The 22,047-nt window shown below is 45.3% G+C and overlaps 2 protein-coding genes across 6 annotated transcripts in view; one reads left to right on the top strand and one right to left on the bottom strand.

Annotated features, from left to right (window-relative positions):
• Nucleotides 1-20,955, top strand: part of TMEM269 (transmembrane protein 269) — a 27,097-nt gene extending 6,142 nt beyond the window's left edge. Inside the window, exons 2-6 of one of the 3 annotated variants that reach the window (XM_074376678.1) lie at nt 4,179-4,317; nt 7,976-8,073; nt 8,738-8,881; nt 9,497-9,697; nt 13,414-16,048. In XM_074376678.1, coding sequence (XP_074232779.1) covers nt 4,226-4,317; nt 7,976-8,073; nt 8,738-8,881; nt 9,497-9,697; nt 13,414-13,550 — 672 coding nt within the window. In that variant the 5' untranslated portion in view covers nt 4,179-4,225 and the 3' untranslated portion in view covers nt 13,551-16,048. Of the gene's footprint in view, nt 1-18; nt 4,318-7,975; nt 8,074-8,737; nt 8,882-9,496; nt 9,698-13,413; nt 16,049-20,709 lie in introns of those variants that run through there. The other 2 variants (XM_074376679.1, XM_045520221.2) reach the window with 2 other exon arrangements.
• On the bottom strand, nt 16,182-21,984 carry SVBP (small vasohibin binding protein). Of its 3 annotated transcripts, none has more exons than XM_074376681.1 (3): nt 21,842-21,984; nt 20,963-21,112; nt 16,182-16,608 (listed from the first exon to the last, which is right to left on the bottom strand). In XM_074376681.1, the coding sequence occupies exons 2-3, from the start codon at nt 21,074-21,076 to the stop codon at nt 16,522-16,524; spliced, it is 201 nt and encodes a 66-aa protein (XP_074232782.1). In that variant the 5' UTR covers nt 21,077-21,112; nt 21,842-21,984; the 3' UTR covers nt 16,182-16,521. The 3 variants fall into 3 exon arrangements, with proteins under 3 accessions (XP_074232782.1, XP_074232783.1, XP_074232781.1); XM_074376682.1 differs by having other exon boundaries at nt 20,963-21,137; nt 21,842-21,949; XM_074376680.1 differs by lacking the exon at nt 21,842-21,984 and adding an exon at nt 21,441-21,626.
• Nucleotides 21,985-22,047: the final 63 nt, after the last annotated feature.

The following is a 22,047-nucleotide window of genomic DNA, read 5'->3' as shown; positions in this document are numbered from 1 at the left end:
AAGCGTCTTCAGGTCTTCAGCATCGCTGGTGAGCCTGCCCCCAGTGCTGTCGGTGACCACGCCCCTGGGGGAAGGCGCTGTGCCAAAGTGCGGTTGCCGAGCCCCGGCTCTGTCTCGTCCATCTTTTCGAGGGGGCGTCGCGGTTGTCATCGCGGTCTGGGCGCAGAACGGCGGGCGGGGAGGGAATCCCTGGTGTCTCTAGTTCAGATAGACGAGCTCTCTGTTGGGGATGCTGGCCTCTAATGGGGATGGGAGTGGGAGCTGGGAGGGGGAGGCAGAGCGTCTCTAACCAGCGTGACTCTGCCTATGGCTCAGCCCCTGCGGGACAGCACCACCTGGAATATTCTCGCTCCAGTGATGCGCCAGGGTTTCCGGACAAGGAACCAACACCGCCAAGCCTTTCCTGAGACATCTCAGAGTCATACTCAACCCTCCCCTCTTCTTCCGGAAGCAGCCCCAGTGTCTGCCATTTCTGCTCGCCCAAATCGTTCTCCTCACTCACCAGTCTCGCGGCTCATTTCCTTTTCTTCAGTCTCTCCCCTCCCAGCCCGCGTGTGACCAAGACACCTCCTTACTAAATAAATTATATCACTGCCTATCCACAGGCTGCAATTCAAGGTCACAGCAGCTTATCCAAATGTGGCCTCCCTGCCGACTTTGCATCGGTATTGTGCTGGCACCCTTGCCAAGAAGTACCCCCCTTGTTGATGCTTAGAGACCCTCCCTAAATACTGCAATGGCGGAATCTTCCCCTGCCACCACCTCAGCCTTAGTCTTCCCCTGGACATCCTCAGCAACCAGACAACCCCCTTGTCTAACAGAACACTTGCCACACTGCCTTCACTGTCCCTGCACACGTCTGCCCCCGCTGCCAGACTCCCAGCTTCTTGAGGATGCTCACTGTGCCCAGAACACACAGGCCTGGCATAGAGCAGGCATTGGCAAATAAATCTTTTTAATGAGTAAATGGAAGATCATAAGTGTTGGGTAGATGCTTGGTGTGTTGAAGGGGCTGGATTGTTGAGAGCTTTTTTGAGAAGGCTTCTCATAAGACAAGCTGGACAGGCTCTGAGTAATTTGGTGCAGGGAGAGGATCTCGGGCAAGCACTGGCGTGCTCTATTAATTTAACAATCATTGAACAACTTCTATTGTCAGGCCTCATGCCCGGCACAGGGGACCTCGGTCGGCACTCAAGTTACTTCCCCTGTAGTAGAGGAGGAAGACCACATAAGCGGTGCCAATACAGAGTGCCAAGTGTCACACGGTGAGCACAAGGAGTTGTGGCAGTACAGAGGAGGAGCACCTCAAGGCTTGCCAGGGGTGTCAGGCTTCCCAAGAGGACCACCACCCAATCCAAGACCAGAGTGGGGTGTAGAGAAGGGGTCAAGGGGCAAAAGAGAGAGGAGGCTGAGAGTTGAGCAGGGCTTCTTCACAAAGGACTTGCATACCAAATGAAGGAATTGGACTCCATCCCAAGGGCACTGGGGAGCCACTGATGGTTTCCAAGGAGCTGGGGAGTGACATGATCTGGTCTGCAGGCCACTGCTGTGCAAGGCCCTGGCTCTGACTCCCCTCTTCTAAGAAGCCTTCTCTGAGACCCCTGACAGGTGAGGTCCCTCTTCTGTGCTCCCTTAGCAGCCTCATCACTTCTTTTCTGTTCAGGGTTGGATGCCTCCCCTAAACTGAGCTTTTTGAGAGATAAGACCAGGTCTTAATCTTCTCTGTGTCCCAAGACCGAATGTTTGCTGAATGTATGGATTGTTCCTTTTTTTCTCTGAATTTCTACAGCCCTTACTCTCAGGTCCACATCCTTTCACAGCTGGGACCTGTGCATTTTGCTGCAAATAGCATTTAATTGGGAAAGAGGAGGCCCAGTTCCAAATGGTTCCACCAATTACTGGGACAAGTTGCTTAACTGTCCTGAAACCTGTTTCCCCATCTGTAGGATGAGTTACCACTGTGAACTGAGTCTGTAAGTCTTCCCACGCATGCATGAGTCTTGTTTTCCTGGATAGACTATAAGTTCCATGAAGGCAGGGACCAAGGGCTTTCCCCAGCACCTCCCTCAGTCTAAGCTTACAACAAATGCAATGATCAGTCCTGTTGGTTAGTAGAGTAAATAAGAAAGCAGAGTAAATAGGAAAGAACACGTAAGGTGAAGTTGGAAGTCTTTTGCCACTTCCCGTATGACCTTGAGCAAGGTTCTTCCTCTCTCTGTCTTCTTTGCCTTACCTGGCAGACCTCATAGGGCCATTGGAAACCAAAGAGGTGAAAGTGCCTTGTGACTGAAAGAGATAATATAGTAGAAAATTAATTGAATATTAACCCCCCCAAACTATGAAATAGTGCAGATGAGGCGTATCTAGTAATTGGTAGACATACCCCAGGCATCTGCTAACTGCCTCTGAGAGGCTAGGATGCTGCTTTTCCAGGCACCAGTGGGCTAGGCTGGAACAGAAGTATTTGGTCTTGCTGGGTGGGATCAGCCCTGAGACCCAGGACAGACCAGGAGGGAAGAGTTTGCGGGGTGGGAGTGTGCATCCAGTCCTTTGCCCTCTCTCCTTCCAGATTTCTCTGGTAAGCATCGCTTTCTGTCTTAGGTTTTGAGGTGCCCTGGCATGACAAGGTCTCAGGAGTCCCAGTGGCTTTAGCAGTGTAGCTTCTGATGCCCCTTGGTGAAGAAGCTGGCCTGTGGGAGCAGTAAGCCCCACCATGCTGCCCTGGTAAACTCCCAGTCCCAAACTAGAAGTACAGCCCCCTTGCAACCTCTGACATCTTGGTGGCAGTGTTTATGGTTTAAACTATAATTAGTGTTTAAACCATGATTTGTTTTAGCTCTTGCCAAAACCAAAAGGGCCTGGGACTGTATGGAGGCTGAGTCTCAGCTTCCTCACTCTAAAATGAGTAAGGATTTAATGAGAAGACAGACATGAAAACACCCCAGAACTTGTATATTTTACTCACATGCAGAATTGCTGTTTGCAGGTAGCGTGTTTACAACCAGTATTTCAGAGGGCACTGGGGCTCTTTCTCCAAAAGAAAGTTTCACATAGTTTATGTGTAAGGAGTGCACATCTTTGGTCTTAGAGTGAAAACAGAGACAGAGGGACTGTGAAAATGGGCAGGGCCAGCTAATGCACTGCTGCTGAGGGAGGCTGGGAGGAGTGAGGAGGCCGGGGCAGGCCTGGGCTGGCCATCTGAGCTCCCTCATTGCCCCCTGCCCCACAGACCTCTCCTGCTGAGATTATACGCCTGGCAGAAGAAGCACCAGATTTAGAATCAAACAGGCAGGATTAGGTTCCACTCACCTAATATGTGACTTTGAGCAAATATCTCCATTTCTCTGAACCTCAGTTTCCTCACCAATGAAATGGGGAGATTGCTAGCACCATTACTGGAGGCTGTCAGGATCAGAAAAGAGAATGCAGTGACATTGCCCTGTGAACTGTTTAGTGCTGCCCATATTCATTTTCTGTTTCTCATCTCTTCCCTTCTGGAACTGGGCCTGCTGTTGGGGCTTGTCAGGACCAGTACCTTGGGGCACCTCGGCCACAGCTCTGTCCTTCTGAGGGAGTGAGCATGGCCTGCGGGACAAAGGAGCCTGAGTCTGCAGTGGGCCCTTTGTGCTTCCTTCCTGCCAGGTAGCCTCTCTCCCCCCGGGCCACTCCTGGGGGTGAGGGGGTTACCCTTTCCCAGTGTTTTTATTCCTGTGGCACTTACCCCAAACTATTAAAAGTAGCTTTGTAATTAAAATAAAAAAGGAGAGCTCATCAACGGTAAAGGTCTCTATGATGAAAGGCTTGTCTCTCAGAAAAGGGAAGGACCTTACCCCTTGGACCCCAAGCCATGGGGTGCCAGGAGGGTCAGCATATGGGTTGGAGGGAGGTCTGGGCTGTAGGGCAAGGGGTGCCATCAGAGAAGGGTAAGAGCTATGGTTGTGCTGGTTCACTCGCTTTGCTGTCAGACTTTCCCAGGCCCTCATCTTTAGCACCTTTGTCTTACCTCCTAGGTCTCCTCCATCTACCTCCTGCCTTCCTCTTTCCAGCCAGCGAAACAGTGTTGGGAGGGTGCCCTTCTGGGATGAGGTCAATGGGAACAGGAGCGCCCAGGTCCTTGGGGGCCTCTTTTGGGACTCTCTGAACTTGGCAACCCTTTTCTCCTCTCCCCTTGGGCCCAGGTCAGCTTGCCAGTTTCTTCCTGACTGAAGATCACATCCACCCCCAGATGAATGAATTTTCCTGGAAGGATGTTACCAATGCCTTGTCCCTGGCCAACATGATCCTGGGGCTCTTCTCTATCTTCTGCAGCTTCTGCAAGTAGGTCTGGGCCCCAGCAAGCTCCTAGCCAAGAATGGGAGTCAGTGGCATGAGGGAATGAGGTGGGAGTCTAGAGAGCTGGGCACTGAGGTGTACAGATCAATTGGGGGCAGGAGAAAGTGCAGTGGGTTGGGAGTCAAGGGGCTGAGATCCTAGCCTCAGTTCTACCACCAACCTGATATGGCCTTGGCTAGGTCACATCCTGAGCCTCAGTTTCTCCATCTTTAAAACAAGGAGCTCACACTGTGATCTCTATAGTTCCTTCCAGCTTTGCCAGCCTAGAATGGTTTCTATGAGAAAGTCAAGCAATTCTGTTCTGGCAGCCTTCGCACAATCCTTAAGTAGTCAGGCTACCTACCATCAAATTTTTTTGATTCTTAAATTAGAGCATATGATCTAGCAGAATAATTGAAATTAACACTGTTCTGGAAACTCTGAGACTTATGTATGGCCCCCCAAAAAAGCTATAAGCAAATTATGTTTCTATAAATTGAATCATATTTTAACGTCTTTGGGAAATCAGCTCTTTAAAGATAAGTCCTTTATAATACAAATAACATCCTCCTAATCTGTTTGATTCTTATAACCATTAGCAAGTGACTTTTCTGGATCTGTTTCTCATCTGTAAAATAAGATGATTTTACCTGATGATGTTTAAGTTCCCTTCCAGTCTGAAAGTTTTATGATTCCCTAAGTCTGGGTTTTGGGGGCCTCATAAAGTGGGGCATACCTGCAGCTGAAAATCTCCATCTTCTTAGTTCAGCCTAATCTTCTGGGAGCGTAGGTTATATGTCATGATGGGGGCCCAATTCCTTTTAGACACATAGGTATGGGTCTCAACAAAGGAAATGCTAAGTTTGTTTCGGGACAGCTGAGGTCTGGAGTCAGGCTCTGTTTGCTTCTGCTGGGCCACCCAAGCATTGCAGCTCCTAGGGCAGCTTGGCCTGAGATTGTGGTGGCTGCTTTTAGAGGGGTCTGGGAATATGTGCTGGAAAGAAACAGAATCCTTGAATGTAGAGTCTGAAAGATGCCTTGGAAATTATTCAGAGCATCAAGATACATGAGACAAAAACTGATAGAACTACAAGGAGAAATTGATGAATCTGTTATCATAGTTGGATATTTCTATACCCCTCTATCAGTAATTGACAGATCCAGCAGGCAGAAAATCAGTAAGGATATAGTTGAATTGAATAGCATCATCAATCCACTGGATCTAATTGATATTTATAAATATCATCCAACAACAGCAGAATACACATTCTTCTCAAGCTCACTAAGACAGACCACATTCTGGGCTGTGAGACATACTTTAACAAATAAAATAGAAATCATATAAAGTATGCTGTCAGATATTCTTCTGGAATTAAACTAGAAATTAATAACAGAGATAACTAGAAAACCCCAAAATAGATGGAGGTTAAACAACTTACTTCTAAATAATACATGATAAAAAAAAAAGAAGTCTCAAGAGAAATTTTAAAATATTTTGAACTAAAAGAAGTGAAAATACAACTTAGCAAAATTTGTAAGATGCAGTGAAAGCAGTGTTTAGAGGGAAAGTTATAGCATTGAATGCATATTTTAAAAAAGAAATCTGCTCTGCAAAAGATAGCATCAAGAGAATGAGAAGAAAAGCTTCAGACTAGGAGAAAATGTTTGTAAAAGGTACATCAGATAAAGAACTATAGTGCAAAATATATAAGGCTTAAAACTAAATAATAAGAAAACAACCCAATTTAAAAAGGGCCAAAGACTGTAGCAGATACCTCACCAAAGAAGATATACAGATAGCATTTAAGCATGCGAAAAGATACTCAATATCATATACCATCAGGGAAATGCAAATTAAATAACAGTGAGATACTACTACACACCTATTAGAATGACTGGAATCCAGAACACTAACAAAAAGAAATGCTGGTGAGGACACGGAGCAACTGGAACTCTCATACATTGCTGGTGGGAATGCAAAATGGTACAGCCACTTTGGAAGGCAGTTTGATAGTTTCTTACAAAACTAAACATACTCTTACCATATAATCCAGCAATCTCACTCCTTGGTATTTCATCCAAATGAATTTAAAACTATGTCCAAAACCTGTACGTGGATGTTTATGATGTTTTATTCATAATTGCCAAAACTTGGAAGCAACCAAGATATCCTTCAGTAGGTGAATGGGTAAATAAATTGTGTTACATCCAGACAATGAAATATCATTCAGTGTTAAAAAGAAATGAGCTATCAAGCCCTAAGAAGGCATGGAAGAGCCTTAAATGCATATTATTAAGGGAAAGAAGCCAATCTAAAAAGGCTACATATTGTATGACTCCAACTATGTGACATTCTGGAAAAGACAATGTGAGGGAAATATGTCTCCAAAAATATAGAGATAATAAAAAGATCAGTGGTTGCTAGGAGGGCTGGGAAGGACATAAATAGGTAGAGCACAGAGGATTTTTAAGACAAAGTACTCCATTGAAAAAAAAAGAAAAAGAAAGTACTCCATATGATATTGTAATGATGGATATGTCATTACATTTTTGTGCAAACCATAGAATGTACAACACCAAGAGTGAACCCTAAGGTAAACTATGGATTTTGCGTGATTATGATGTGTCAGCATGGGTTCATTCTTGGTACATACCAGGAACCAGGATGTACCAGGCTAGTGAGTGATGTTGTCAACATGGGAGAGGCTGTGCACATGTAGGGACAAGGTGCAAATGGGAACTCTGTACTTTTGCTCTCAGTTTTGTCGTAAACCTAAAACTTCTCTAAAAAAATAGTCTTAGAAAAATTTGAAAGGAAGGAAGATCTAAAATCAATGATGTAAACTTCCATGTTAGAAAACTAGAAAAAGAAGACCAAATTAAACCCAAAGTAAGCTAAGGAGAGAAATAATAAAAATTAAAGCAGAAATCAATGAAATTGAAAACAAGAAACCAATAAATAAAACCAATGAAACCAAAGCCTGGTTTTTTGAAAAGATCAGCAAAATTGATAAACCTCTAGTCAGGCTAACCAAGAAGAAGAGAATTACCAGTATCAGAAGTGAAAGACGAGGAATCATTACATGAACATTAACAGATAATAAAGGAATATTGTGAACGATTTATGCCCACAAATTTGATAGCCTGGATGAAACAGTCCAATTCCTTAGAAGACATAAGCTACCAAAACTCACACTAGGAGAAATAGATAATCTAAATAGGCCTCTATGTATTAAAGAAATCATTTGGTACAAGCCCCTCATTTTACAGATGGAGGGACAGAGGCCTGTAGAAAGTGGGAGGTGATTTACCTGAGAATTCGCAGTGAGATGGTTGCAGAGGCTGGGCCAGGGCCTAGGATCCCGCTTGCCATTGAACATGCCTGGAACTTAGAGTTTAAAGGGACCTTAGTGATTACCTAGGGGGTTCAGGTAAGACTGTGGGTTGAAGGTATGGAAGGGATGTAGGTAGGTGTGTGTGTGTGTGTGTGTGTGTGTGTGTGTGTGTGTGTGTGGTGTGTAAAGCAGCATCTATCAGAAAGGATGTAAGTGTGGGGAACATGTAGGGGGGTGTGTATATGTGCACGGTGGGAAGCATATTGGTATATTGGAGGGAGGGTGGAGTCCAGTGGAGACTCTGAAAGAGCTGTGGGCCTGCACTTTAGGAAATCCCCCTGTGCCTCCTGGTTGCTTTTGGTCGGCTTTCTGTTAGACATGGCTATCGGAGCAGTGACCAGACACCTCAACATCTGCTCCAAGTCAGGTGAGTCCAGGCCTCAGACTCGTCATCCCTGACCCCGGGAGCACCCATTCAGGTCAGCTCCTCCATCCTCTAACATCCAGCGGGCTTTCATCAGTCTCCAGTCCTGTTCGCATCCCTCTGAGTATAGCAGAGGCAGCCCTAGGACAGGAGTTTGTGAGCCCCACAGTCCAGATCTAGGTCCTCTGCTGGCTCACCTATTGATCTCTGGCTGTCCTTGTCCTGGCTTTCAGTTTCCTAATCTGCCCTGCCTCCCTCTTCAGGGCCGATCTGGGACTGGGAGTGGTGGTTGTGGTAATGAGGGAGTGGGGAAATGAAAAGTTACCCCAAGCAGAGCAGCTGGTTTAAAATACAGTAAAAATATTTCCATGTAAGATTTTACTTGAAAAAAGAGTTTCATAGCTTATCAATTTGTTCCCAGTTGAGTTCCAACATTTGCATGTTTAAGGATGGGAAAACTAAGACCTAGACAGGGAAAGGCTTGCTTGGGGCCACATGGTCAGTTTGAGGCAGAGCTTAGAAGGACACTCTAGTCTTTGACCTAGAGACCAGAGGAGAGCAGCTGTTGCCCTCTGGGATCCTGCTTGTCACACTCCAGACCCCCACCAGGGGGGACTAATGTACAAGACATATGACTGTAAGTTCTAACCTTGGCCTTCTGGAGCAGGAGCTGAGCTGAATGACTTTGCTGTCTTCACCACCTTTGGCCTGGCATCAGCCCTGCTTCTAGGCGTGGATGGGCCTCTGAATGGGTTCCTCGCCATCATCTATGTGTTAGCTATTTCCTTCCGCCTCTGTTTTTATTCAACTGGTGAGTGGAAGCCAGCCTTATGGCTGAGGGTCTGGCATCATGGAGGGGAGGAGTTGTTGGTGCCAGAAGCCTGGGGTGCAGTAATTGACTCCTCTCCTTCCTTTTATGGACACCCCCTTCCTTCCTTCTCCCCTGCTCCAGGCCCACTGGAGACCGCAAGCTGCACTGGCAGAGCCCTGGTCTAGTGGGCGGGAGCCCTCGGTTCTTGGACCAGCTGTGACTTTTTCTTGTTGTGTGTCCTTTGGATGGAGCATATGGATTCACAGGCTTTAAAACTAGGTGGAGAAACTGAGCTCTGGTGAGGGCGATTGCCTTGCCTGAGGTCACATGGCAAGGGATTGCAGGCGCAGACTAAATGGTCTCAAAGGACCCTTCTACAGAGGCTCCATAGGGGCTGGGACATAGGCCTGGTCCTAGCTTCCAGCTTCACCTTGGGGATCGAGTGCAAAGCCCACCTGTCGTCTCGGAATAACTAAGTGCTTTACAGATGTGCACTGCCCTGGGATTAAGGGGGTTTGGAATGTGGGGCAGAGAAGACTCAAAGAGAGAAGGCTGCTTCTTGTGCATGGTTTGGAGCAGTGGGAAGCAGCTCACCCCATCTTCTTTTCCTGGCAGGCATTCCTTTCACATACAAGGGTCTACCCTGCCCCTATGCTTCCTGTGTTTTGGCCTCCACCTCCCTTCTGACCAACGGCAACACGTTCATTCTCTCTTGCATGGCCTGTCTCATGATTCTGTTCATGATGGATCAGAGCTACTACCCACATGACGAAATCCTGGAGTCTGAGAACTGGAAAAAAATGGTCTATCTGGGAGGTGAGTGAAAATACTGCTCTCATATGTCACTAGTGGTCCTTTATTATCACTGCTGTTCACTGCCACCCTGTATCTCACCCAGCATTCCCTGTCTCTCTCACCCTGCTTTATTTTTTCCATAGAATTGATCATCACCTGACATGTATTTACTTGTTTATTGCCTATACACACTAAACCTGACCCCAGTGGAGGAATCGCTTTTATTCGCGCTATAATCCCTAGCACCTAGGCTTGTGCCACTCACACAGTAGATGCTCAATAAATATTTGTTGGATGTTATTAAGCTGAACAGAAATTTAGGGAACACCTATCATATGCCAGGTAGTAGGAGTCAAAACGGTGAACTAGACAAACACGTCAGGATTTACAGTCCTGTAGGGGAGACAGATACGAAACAAATCATGGCAGAAGTAACTAAAATATATAGTTTTTGTTTTTTGAATTTCTTAATGTTATTGAAGTACAGCCAGTTTACAATGTCATGTCGATTTCTGGTGTACCACATAATGTTTCAGTCAAACAGACACATACATATATTCCCTTTCATATTCTTCTTCATTATAGATTACTGCAAGATATTGAATATACTTCTCTGTGCTATACAGTATAAACTTGTTGTTTATCTATAAAATATATAGTTTTGATGTGTTGTGAAACTACAGGGTGCTCTCAGAGGGCATCAGAGGGTGACCTGATTTAGACTGGGATGCCTAAAGGGTAGGAAAGGATCCTTAAGGAGGTGACATTTAAATGAAACCCAGGTAAAAGTGGTCAAAAGGTTAAAAACTCCAGTTATAAGATAAACAAGTTCTGGACATATAATGTATAGCGTGCTGACTGCAGTTAACAATACTGTATCATCTGTTCAAAAGTTGCTACGTGAGTAGCTATTAAAAGTTTTCATCACAAGAAAAAATTTTGTAACTATGTGAGGTGATGGATGTTAACTACATTTATTATGGTGATCAGGTTGCCATATACACAAATATCAAATTGCTGTTACACCTTGGACTAATACAATGTTATATATCAATGATAGCACAACAAAACTGGAAGAAAATAAAAAATATGGGACACCTGCAAGATGGTTGGCCAAGTGGTGGGAGGGGTGGTTCAGAAGAGGAAACAGAATTTTGTGAATGCTCGGAGGCAAGAAAGCGTTAGAGCAGCAGTGCAGCTGGACTTGCTGAGCGAGGGGCTGGTGACAGACTGAGACCAGTGATGTGGGCAGACCGGGCAGGATTTAGGATTTGGTCCTGCAGGCAAATGAGAAGCATCTGAAGGGATTTCTGTGTGATAGTTTTCAATGATCACTTTGACTACAAAGTGGAGAATAGATTGTAGGAGACTGAGAAAGGAGGGAGAAAAACCAGCCTTTCATCAGATAAGAGGTGATGGTGGTGGTGGGGATGAAGAGATTTGATATAAATGTTGGAAATAGGATTCATATCAAGGAAGCAGGTTCTGGGCTATAGCAACTGAGTGATGGGTTCCAGGCGCTGAGGTCCTGGTCACACTGGGGCCCTGGCAGAGGCCTTCCTAGAGTTTCCCCTGACTTAGGGCTTTCTTCAAGGAATATCAAATTTGCTTCTTTGAAATGTGCTCATGTAAACAAGACAAACATCTATGGGGATGCTGAGTTTCTTTCTGTATTCCCTCGTTGTGGGTCCACTGGGTTTGCAGGGTCCTGGGTTCCCTCCTGACCCTCCCCTTTAGGTTCCCACCCTTTGTTCTGTAGCATTAGACCAACAACCCTGTCCAATCTCTAGGCGCTGGCTCCTCCTGTGCCCCAGTTGGCAGAGGCAGAATTGGGGTGAGAAGAGTCTGGGTTTGGAGCTAAAGAGACCTGAGTTCAAGTTCTACCCCCAGCACATAGGGTTGCATGAATTTGGGTTAATTACCCTTCTGCAGTTTTCTTCATCTGGGAAAGCAAGCCAATTCAGGATTCTTGAAACTGAATGAGACAATGTATATAAATCCTCTGGCACAGATGTATCCTTTAAATGGAAATTTCTAGCCCTCTTCTTCCCTCCACCTGCCCTTCTCTTATCTCATAGCAACAGTATTTCCCACCATGTTCTTTGCTCCTGTGGACACCACCGATCCTCTCTTCTCACAATAAGCTGTGCACTTGGCCTTAGCCTTCCTTGTATCGTCTGTGCTATGTGAATAAAGGAGGGAGCTGCACCTCACAGACTTGACACTAGTTGATACTGGAGCCCTACTAGATACATTTCAGAATGCCTGCTGTAGATATTCCTCTTGCCTGGAGTGCAGCCAGTCACCTGTTTAGACTGAAGCCCCTTCTCCCCAACAGAGCTCTGTACATCTGAGAAGCTGGCCTAGCTAAGACTTTTTTCCAGGACAACTCTGGTTTAAAATATTATCTCATTGATGCAACAGGTCAATGACTGTTCTCTTGATGCCATATTCCAAAGCTTCAGGAACTTCCTGTAACTGCTTCTTACCCCAGTAGTGGTCTTCTGGCAGAGCACGAGTTCTGGTTTCTCTTGAGCACGTGGTGGTTATTCCCATGGGCATGCTGTGGGTCATACTCTCCCACCCTCCTTTTGAGCTTTCTGAAGCAGTGTAAGTGTCTAGTTATTAAGAGTTGGATAGACATGGGATTGAATCAGGGTCTTCGGCAGGTTACATCCTGTTTCCTTATCTGAAAAAGACTTAATTCTAAATCACAGGATAGCTGTGAAATGTACATAAAGTAATTTTTGTACCATACCTGGCAGAATGTCTAGCACAAAGTAGATCTTCCACAAATGTTAGTGCCCTTTTGCCTTTCAGTGGTGAATCTGAGATTCAAATTGTGTTGGGCCCTCAAGACCACCTCCAGGTTCAGTGATTCTCTAGGAGGACTCACAGGATTCTGCAGATAGTCATACTTATAGCATAAATTTACTATAGCAAAAGGATACAAAGCAAAATCAGCCAAGGGAAGGTAGAAAGGGGCGAAGTTTGGAGGGAAGCAGGCGCAAGCTTCCAAAAGTCCTCTCCCAATGGGGTCACACAGGACACACTTAATTCTCCAGCACTGAATTGTGACACAACTTCTGAAGGTCTGCCTACTGGGAAGTTCTTTAGAGACTCAGTGCTGAAGGTATTTACAGGGGCCGGACACATAAGTCTCCTCTGCCTAGCATGTACCAAAATTCCAGACTTCCACAGAAGGAAGTCTGCGCTCCACATTAACTACCTTGCTTCTATAAACAGTCTAAGCACAGTGAGCCACTCTTCTCGGTTTTATCAGTGTAGAGAACTATTTACTTCTCGTTTCCAGGCCTCTGCCCACCTTGCAAGCAGGCCTCTCTAAGGATAGCAGTTGCAGGCCTGCTAGGTTAACTCTTTTCTGCGTGAGTATAATATTGTATTGGCCCATATCACATGTTAAACTTGAAACAATTATGAATATTTTTCTTTTTTTTTTTAACAAGACATCTGGGCTACTCATATTTATTCTTGGCTAAGAGTGATTTCTGATCTGAATTTGACAAAACGGAACCTGAGATTACATTAGAATTAATTTTCTAGTTACGCACAGACAAACCTCGTAAAGGCAGGCTCATGTGCCATTGGTTTTAGTATCTTAGGCACTATGAGTGAAAACTGAAGGCTGGAAGGATGGGGATGGGAGAGTAGAGGGTGGAAAATACATGTAAGAGGGCTTCGTAAAAATTGAGTGTTTGCCTCTTTTCTTCTTCCAGGTGTCATCATGCTGTTTTTGTCTCCATTCTCGCTAACTGCTTTTTACTGCCTGATGTGGTCACTCTCCTACATCTTCTTTCCAGATGCTCTGTGGGGCAAGGCAGCATGTCTTAGGCTACAGCACCGAAGATACTAAACAGCTCTACCCGCTTCCACTCTCCCACTGGCCTCGGTGGGGTCTCTGCCAGCATGTTGGGCCAAGCCTTGCCTTATCCTCACTAAATCTTTGCCTTGTCCCTCTGTTGTGCATGTGCTCAATACATGTTGCCTTGAACCCGAGCAACCTACAGTAGGGCCAGCGGCCGTTACTTCTTCCTCTTTATTCAGGGTTCTGAATCCCTTGGGGACAGTAGTTGTTTATGTCATACAGAACAGAATTTTTTCCAAGCTGAATTTGACCCAGGTTTGAGTTCCAGCTCTGTTATCAGCTGGGTCACTTTGTGCACCAAGATTAATTCTTTGGAAATGAGTGAAACCCTTCAGAACTGGTATAGCCTCCACCCTGGCCCTGCCAAACTGTAATTACTCTAGTGGTGAGGTGGGGCTTACTAACGTGTTCCTTAAACGTGCAGACTCTGGCCTGTAGTGCAGAGCTAACAGCAGGACCATCACGTTGCCCACTTTGTCTGTAGGATTTTGTAACTTAAAATTCTGTAATTCCATAGTCAAGGCTTCTGCCTCTTGCTTTGTTTAGAGGTTAGATTCATTGGCATCTCGAGGGCATCATCTGGTTTCCAGGATCTCATTATGCATTTTTTTCCCCTAAGCTCTAATATACTGAACTTCAGGTATTCAAATGGCACATCATATTTTAAAATCCACATTGAATAGAAATAAAAAGAATTGTATGGAACCCTAAAGTTGCACCTGGCAAAGAACTCAGGCCCATTGAAAGCCATGCCCAGCACTGCCCCTGGACTTGCCACCTCACGTAGTGGACCAGAGGACTATTGGCTAGTTCTGTCCTTTCCTCTAGGGCACCAGAGCACCTTTACCTCAGGCCTAACTTTCTGAAGTTTGCAGGACAATGTATATGGCAAATATACATTACATCTAAAATTAAATTAAAAAATAAAAGTGAAGTCCACATTGCTATGATCTGGTTCTAGAGGAACACACAGCGCCCTCCTCTTCGCTGCATTCTGTTCGTATCTCTGTTACACCACTGACAGTTTTTCATGGTTAGATGACTCTGTCTGTATCCCACCAAATTTTAAGCTCCTTCAGCTTACATTTTCATATTTCTGCTGCCTGCCACAGGGCCTAGCACTCAAAAATGCTTACTTTGTAGATAAATTGATTTCCTTATGCATTCTGGTGAGTTACATACAAGGTTACTATAATGTAGTAAGAATCTTACAAATATACATGGGCATAGACATTGTGCAAATATACAGATACACAACAGACATTTCAGTGTGATGTCCTTCAATGCCAAACCCTCATTTCACTGATGTTATCCTTCATCAAAACATTTTAGGAACTCTGGTTTGAGAACTGTCTTCACATAAACTCTTAGAGGCTAGCACCTAGCACAGTGCCTAGATATAGGAGGTACTCAAAAAATACTTACTTTACTCTGAATCAACCAAATTTAGTCCAAAAATTTAATATTTAATATTAGCCAGTGATGTCCTCTTCTTAAACCAAAACCACATTAGCTATCAGATTTGGCCTCACATGATTTCTGGCTACTTCTAAAACTTGAACTACATTCAAAAGAAAAAGATGCAATTCTGAAAGAGGATTTCCATGTTCACTTTGAGCCATAGCAGCAGAGCTAAAATAAATATGTAGACTCCCGAGAGGACTGCTTTGAAAGGGAAAATGCACATTTGGATGTGTAAATTGCACTTTGTTTACAGAGTGAGGCTTTAAGAGGTTAATCCAATGTAGTAAAAATGGTATTTGCCCCCAGGTCATCTGGCTCCCCAAACTGTGCTCTTTCCAGCATACTGCATCATTTCCTGAGGCTTATGATGACAGCTCACTCCAAATCCCCGTTTCTCCAAAACACAAACTGAAAAATCCCCATTCAGCCCAAATTCAGTAGGACACTAGAATCTAATTACCATTTATGGGGATAATCTATGTAATGATTATCCTCAACTTTAACTTCGGCTTTGAAAAACACATTCTTCACAGTGGTAACAAGTTCCTTAATGCGAGTTTACTCCTAAAACACAAGCAGAGCAATGGGAACAGAAATCTCAGTGACTTCCAAGCAGCAGGGAGACAAAGGAGAGATGGGAATCACTTGAGATATTCTGAGTAGGAAAAGTACAGGTATTTCCAACATGGAGAGTAACGGGGGGGTGGCAGTGTTGGTTCTTGTGCCCCATCTGAGTGATCTGCCTCATTTCCATGCATATTCTGCTTCTACGCCTGATAAGGTAGCCCCCCAAATGAAAAACCCAAAGTGCCTCAGTCCCCTCCCTCTGTTGGTACAAGCCTGCTGCTAGAGGTCAACATTCACAGGGTGACAGGAATCCCAGCTTCAAGCCTTTAAGCCTGAGTAGTGGCTCATGTGGGAGTAGAGATCACATATTTATACCTGTGTGGCTAAAGTTAGGCTCTGTAGGGTCTGCAGAGCTTTGGCCCCAGGAAGAATGAAATCTGGAAGCAGTCCTGTTCTTCCTCTCCTCTCCGCTCCCCTCCTGATGGAAAAACGGTTCCCTCTGCTCACCTCAACTTTTCCTACCTACTACATTCTTTTTGACTCCACTTTCTGTGGGTAGGGACTCCCAAACTAAAGTATGAGCAAACCAACATTTAATTAGTATTTTATTTGTACTTTTGGAGATTTACAGTTTCACAAGAAACACTGATTTTTTTTTTCAAACAATAGAAAAGGTTTAAAAAAAAGTGTCTATTGTCTTGGAAGAACAGAACAAGTCTCTTCAGCAAGCAATGGGCCAATTCAATTGGAGGAACCGGTGAAGCAGAAGTTACATATAGGAATTCAGATTTATCCAGTTTTAGGAATAACACAAATGTCTTCTTGCCTAGTTGTGTAAGGCTCCAAATGGGCCATCTCAGCTTAAAACTGGTAACAGGTTCACAAAGCAAGCCTCCAGGGTCCCATCTATTGTGAACACAGGGGTAGCTCATTCTCCAGGAGGCTGCATCTGTTTACAGAACTCATCAAACTGCTGCTGCTCCAGTTCTGTCATGACTCTGTTGAGGGCATAGATCTGAATGGGAGAAAAGATATGTTAGCAATGGAGACAGCTGCTCAGCGTACCTTCAGACACAACTGGCTGTGCCCTTTCAAAGTGCCAGAACTGCATCAGTAAAGCAGGGGCAGTGATAAAGGAACCGGAGGGGTAGATGATGTTAAGTCCACCGGGGAATCGGGAAAGAAGCTGGGAGGCAGGTGGCTTGATGTGGCCTTTAAAGCATCAGTAGGGTTTGAACAGGTAGAGATTGAGGAAGGGACATGAAAGGGGATGGGGGAGTGGATATTATGATTAAATAAATATAATGGAAAAGCACAGGATTACTTCTGGAAATTTCAAGTATGCTAATATGAAAGATATCATAGAGTGGGGTTTAGGGAGCTGGAGAAAGCAAGAAAAGTATGTTAGGGCCTTAAATGCCACGCCAAGGAATCTGGACTTCATCTGGCCAACTCTAGAGAACCAGCAAAGACAAATGTGCAGAGAAGCAACTTGATTCTATCTGTGCTTTGGAAAGATTACTCATGACTATGTGAGGGATGGAGTCTGGGAAGAGAGATTATCGGCATTTAGGAGACATCTATTACAACAGTCCAGGAGGAGGCAGGAGGAAAATGACCTAGGGCGGGCAGTTTGGGGGGTGGGAAGAAAACTGCAAGAGACATTCTAAGGTGAAAGGTAGTAGATAGAGTATCTACCTTATTGATCCCCTTGCAGTAATTAATCAATGCCCCGAAGTACCCGAAACACCATAAATCTTCCAGAAGAAAAAAAAAGAAGGGCCGTGTTTGTGTTAGGGGATGAAACTCGAGTAATCAAAAAGAAGAGAAGGGGAAAAAGAACTGAGAAATGAGACAAACAGAAAATACAAAATAAGAGCAGAAATTAATGAAAAAGCAACCAAATGTACAATAGAGAGTATCACCAAAACTGCAAAATGGTTTTTGAAAATACTAAAGAAAACCCTGTAAACCTGCCACAAGACTGGTCGGGCACAAACAGTACAAGAATTAAAAAGAAGACGTAATTGCTGATACAGTGGAGATTAAAACAAAACCTACGAGCTTTCTGTCAGTAAGTTGGAAAACTTAAAGATCAAAATTGACTAAATAGAAAGCTTGAATAATCCTATAATCTTTTCCCCCCAATTTAAACAATTGTGGTAAGATCTATAATCTTTGAGGAAAACGGAATTCCACACTGATGAAAATAGTTTCAAAACACAAATGATTCTCAAAAAGTGTAACACTGAAAGTTAAAATGGTCAAGTTTTATGTATATTTTACCATAATAAAAACAAATAAATTAATAAATTTGAATGGTTTAAAAAAAAGATTCTGAGTGAAGAGAGTCAGTCATGGAATATGGTAACATATATAAAGTTCAGAAACACGCAGGACTAGACAATGTATTGTTATGCTATAAAATATTATTTAGGGGTACACACAGAAAATAAATTAATATAGAACAGCAAGGGCATGATTAGCATAAAATTAAGGAAGGAGGGCACTGCTAGTGGGAAGGCTGGGGACGTGACCAGTGAGAGAGGCCCGAGGAGCTTCTAAGTTACTGGTCATGTTCTATTTCTGTAGTTGGGTGGTAGGTACAAGGGTGATTGTTTTATTCATCTTCTTTAAGTGCACACACATTTTATATTTATTATATATAATATTATTAAGTATATACATATATATGGCTGAGAAAGGAGAGACTCAAAATGGGTCAGGGGTCCAAGCCACAGAATGAAAGACTTTCAAGAAGGAAAGGGTCACCAACAGTGCCAAATGCTACTTCAACTGCCAAATGGGACTCTGCTCCCATTCACCCCTCACTTTCACATCTCACTTTCTGGAATATGGCATCTTTTCAGAACTGAATGGAAACTGTGTCTCTTCCTCCCCACAAGGGCTCTTGTCACATTCCTATCTTAGGAGATTGCATTCCAGGCAACACAGATAAAACATCAAGACAGCTGCGAGGCAAAGCAGGAAGCAAGGGAGGAAAGTCAGGAGACCTGTTCAGACCGCAGCCTGCCCTTCAATCCGTCACTACCTAGGGATTCTGGTCATGTCACTTCACTGTAAATGATGCTAACACCTTCTACCTTACAAGATCAGGTACGTTCTGTCTCCCTTCAAAGGTCAAAGTGGGAGCAACAATAATACAATAATCCTGATGTGAGGATTACATGTGGTCATGCCTGTGCAGGCTGGCCCTGTGCCTGGCACATCTGAGGAGCTCAACAAGTGCCAGCAGCTGCGGGAGTGCAGGTCCAATACGACATCTCAGCAAGTCAGCATAATTCACCTAGAGGCCGCACAGTAAGGCACAGGGACTCCCCGTAACAGTCGCTGCCATATCCAGGCGCTTTCCCCAGGCCCGGCCCTGTGCCTACTGCTTTACATACAACACTTCTGTTCTTTACCACGATCTTGTGAGGCTGATGTTACCATCCTCGTTTTACCAAGGAGGCATTGAGGTTCAGAGAGGTTCAGTAGCTGGTACAAGGGGACCTGGGAAGAACTGGAATTTACAGAGGAGCTGGGATTTGAAGTCAGACAAAGAAGTCTAACCTGTGGAACCTCATGGCAGGGTGTCATGTGAACAATGTCCTCAACAACATCTACTGCTGCAGTGTGCACAAAGGAGTTTCCTAGGGCTGTTTCTTACAGCGGCCCTCCAACTTTCACCAAAGCACGATGCAGCCAAATCATCTAGGGGCCTGGATCCAGGTGAGGACGGGGAGGTGAAGGAAAGAGGGGAACAAGCTGTTAGAACCGAGGTCCACAGCTCTCAGATGGTCTGCCTGAATCCAAAGGCAGTTTTCAGTTTATGAGTTAACTTCAAACACACTATTAAATTTACTTCTTATGTTTCTGTCGGCCTCCCCGACTGACTGCAAGCTCCATGAAGGCAGGGACTCTTCCCTGCCTGGTCCAGTCATGTATCTCATGAATGTTTGTTTAGTGAGTGGATCATATTAACAAAAATTTAAAGTCTGACACTATCAAGTGTTGGAAAAGAAGTGAGGAATGAGAAGAAGTGCAAACTTGTACAATTTCTTTGAAAATAATTAGGCAACATCTAGTAAATTTGAAAATGTACCCAATAATTCTACTCCTAGAATTTATGTATATGCCCTACAGGAATTCTAGCACATGTGCCAAAGGAGACAACTAAAAGGTTTTCACTTCCATATTGTCTGTAATAGCAAAAATTGTTATTTAAATGCCCTATAAATTATTTAAATATCCATCACTGAAGGCCTGGGTAAATGTACTAAAGTGGATTCATAAAACAGACTACTATAAGCAGTGCTGAGGAGTTAGCCAGATTCCTACACTGACAGGAATAGTTCTAAAAAACATAATGTAAGCAAAATGCAAAACAAAACATATGGAATTAATGTAAGTTTTAAAAAAATTTTTTGGGGGGGATGGTGGTAGTTAGGTTTATTTATTTATTTAATTTTAGAGGGAGTACTGGAGATTGAACCCAGGACTTCATGCATGCTAAGCACGTTCTCTACCACTTGAGCTATACCCTCCCCTCAATGTAAAATTTTTAAAACAAAAGAACACTGTATTGTTCAAGAATAGCTATTAATATATTTGAGTGTAAAAGTATAAAAAAACAGGGTTGCAAATAGGGAGAGGAAAAAGGGTATAAGACAGAAAATGGAAAAAGGGGACTTCATATTTATATGTAATTTTTATTGATCTTATTTAAGACTCCAGGCAAATATGATAAAATGTTAACCACTACCAATCTGGGGTGCTGAGTACCCAGGTGTTAGTTATAATGTTCTGTTTTTCTGTATTTTTAAATCTCTGGGGAAAAAAAGGGAAACAAAACAAAAGAGGGAAAAGACTGCAGCAGACTTTTTTTCTGATATTAAATACTCAAATCAAATACATAAACAGCCAAGTTGATTTTAGGTGCAGAGTGAACAAAGGAACACAGTGCTGTGTGTAGAGCTTAGGACTCTACTTCCTGGTTATGAGCAGCTACTCTCCAGACCAAATTCAGAACATCCGTACTAGGGGATGTCTGACACCTGCTCTCTCTCTCACTCCCTTACAGGACCCCTTCTTTCTGTTTTCTTCCTTCCCTCAGGTCCCTACCACAAAAGCTCTGCACCAGGAGTCATCTGGAGACCTGGTACTGGTTGGTCAGGGTTCTGACACTTGGCATGTGACTCTGAGCTGCCACCTCTTCATCAGGACCTGAGTGATCTCCTCTGGAAACCTGGGAGAACACCTGTTTTGCCTGGAAGCAGGTGGGGCTCCCCATCACAGCTCTCCTCTCCTATTTCTCTATTCCAGCATCATCTCCAGCAGAGTACAGGTAGATACCTCCCTAATCTCACCTCTGCTCTTTGTCTTTGCTTCAGCTCCTGCTGGGCTGATTTCTGCTTGGCCTTCTCAACTCTGCTGACAGGCTCTTTAACTTTGGATTTTTCTTTCCGTGCAGGTGGATCCATGACTTGGCTTCTGAGCGCTTCTTAGTCAGCTCTGACCTGTATAGCACAGAAGGAGGCTGATCTAAAAAACGAAAAAGAAAGGACGAAGGAACGAACTGCCTGTCATTCGCCTAATATCCTACCTCAGCCCCTTCCTTTGGCAGGTGGGGCAGAGGGACCCGGGGGGAAAGGGCACACTGCATTGGAGTAAGACCTGAGTCTCACTACCACCACCACGCTGCGCGTCCCTAGGCAAATCTCCTTCCCACTCTGAGCCTTAGTTTTCTCTATCTGCAAAATGGAACTACAGTCCACTCCCTGGACCCCTTCCACGAGCTGCCCTGTGAGGACCAAACGATAAGAGTCCTGTGAAAGCGGTTCATACACTGTGGCGCGCCGCATCCAGGGTGGGTCTGCTAGAATTACGAAGCCACCGCGGCCCAGGGGGACCAGCCGGCCGAAGTCCAGGCAGGACCGCGGGGACCCGAAACTCGCTGTCTCCGGCCTTCGGTCCAGCGCTCTCCCACCCCCTCCCTCCCGGGCAGCTACCGCCCGGCTAGGCCGGCCGGGCCCGCCCTCCGCCGCCGCCCTCCGCCGCCGCCCCGCCCTGGGCCCAAGCCCGGCCCCGGGGGAGCGCCTCGCCCGCCGCTGCCCTCTTCCGGTGCAAAATGGCGGCGGGAGGCGGGCGACGCCCGGGAGTCGGCGCCTTCCCTCCCCAGCCTCGGGGCCCGGGGCCCCGCCGTGTCGCGGACAAGGCCCCACGAGGGGACCCTAGCCTTTCCCTACCTCCGGGTCTGGAGTCCAGAGCCCGCCGCGCCTGGGATTGGGCGGGGACGGGGGCGCGACGGGGCGGGGCCCGGAGGCGGGGGGCAGTCCGGCGCGCCGAGGCCCCGCCCACAGGAAGGACCGCGCGTGCGCAAAGCGGCGGTCCGGACGCCCGGGAGCTGGCGCTGGGGCTGGCGCTGGGGCTGGCGCTGGGGCTGGCGCTGGGG

Source organism: Camelus bactrianus, chromosome 13 (assembly GCF_048773025.1).
Source record: "Camelus bactrianus isolate YW-2024 breed Bactrian camel chromosome 13, ASM4877302v1, whole genome shotgun sequence".
NCBI classification, from domain to species: Eukaryota; Metazoa; Chordata; class Mammalia; order Artiodactyla; family Camelidae; genus Camelus; species Camelus bactrianus.
The sequence above is the reverse complement of the archived record's forward strand: the minus strand, read 5'-3'. Positions and strand labels throughout refer to the sequence as shown.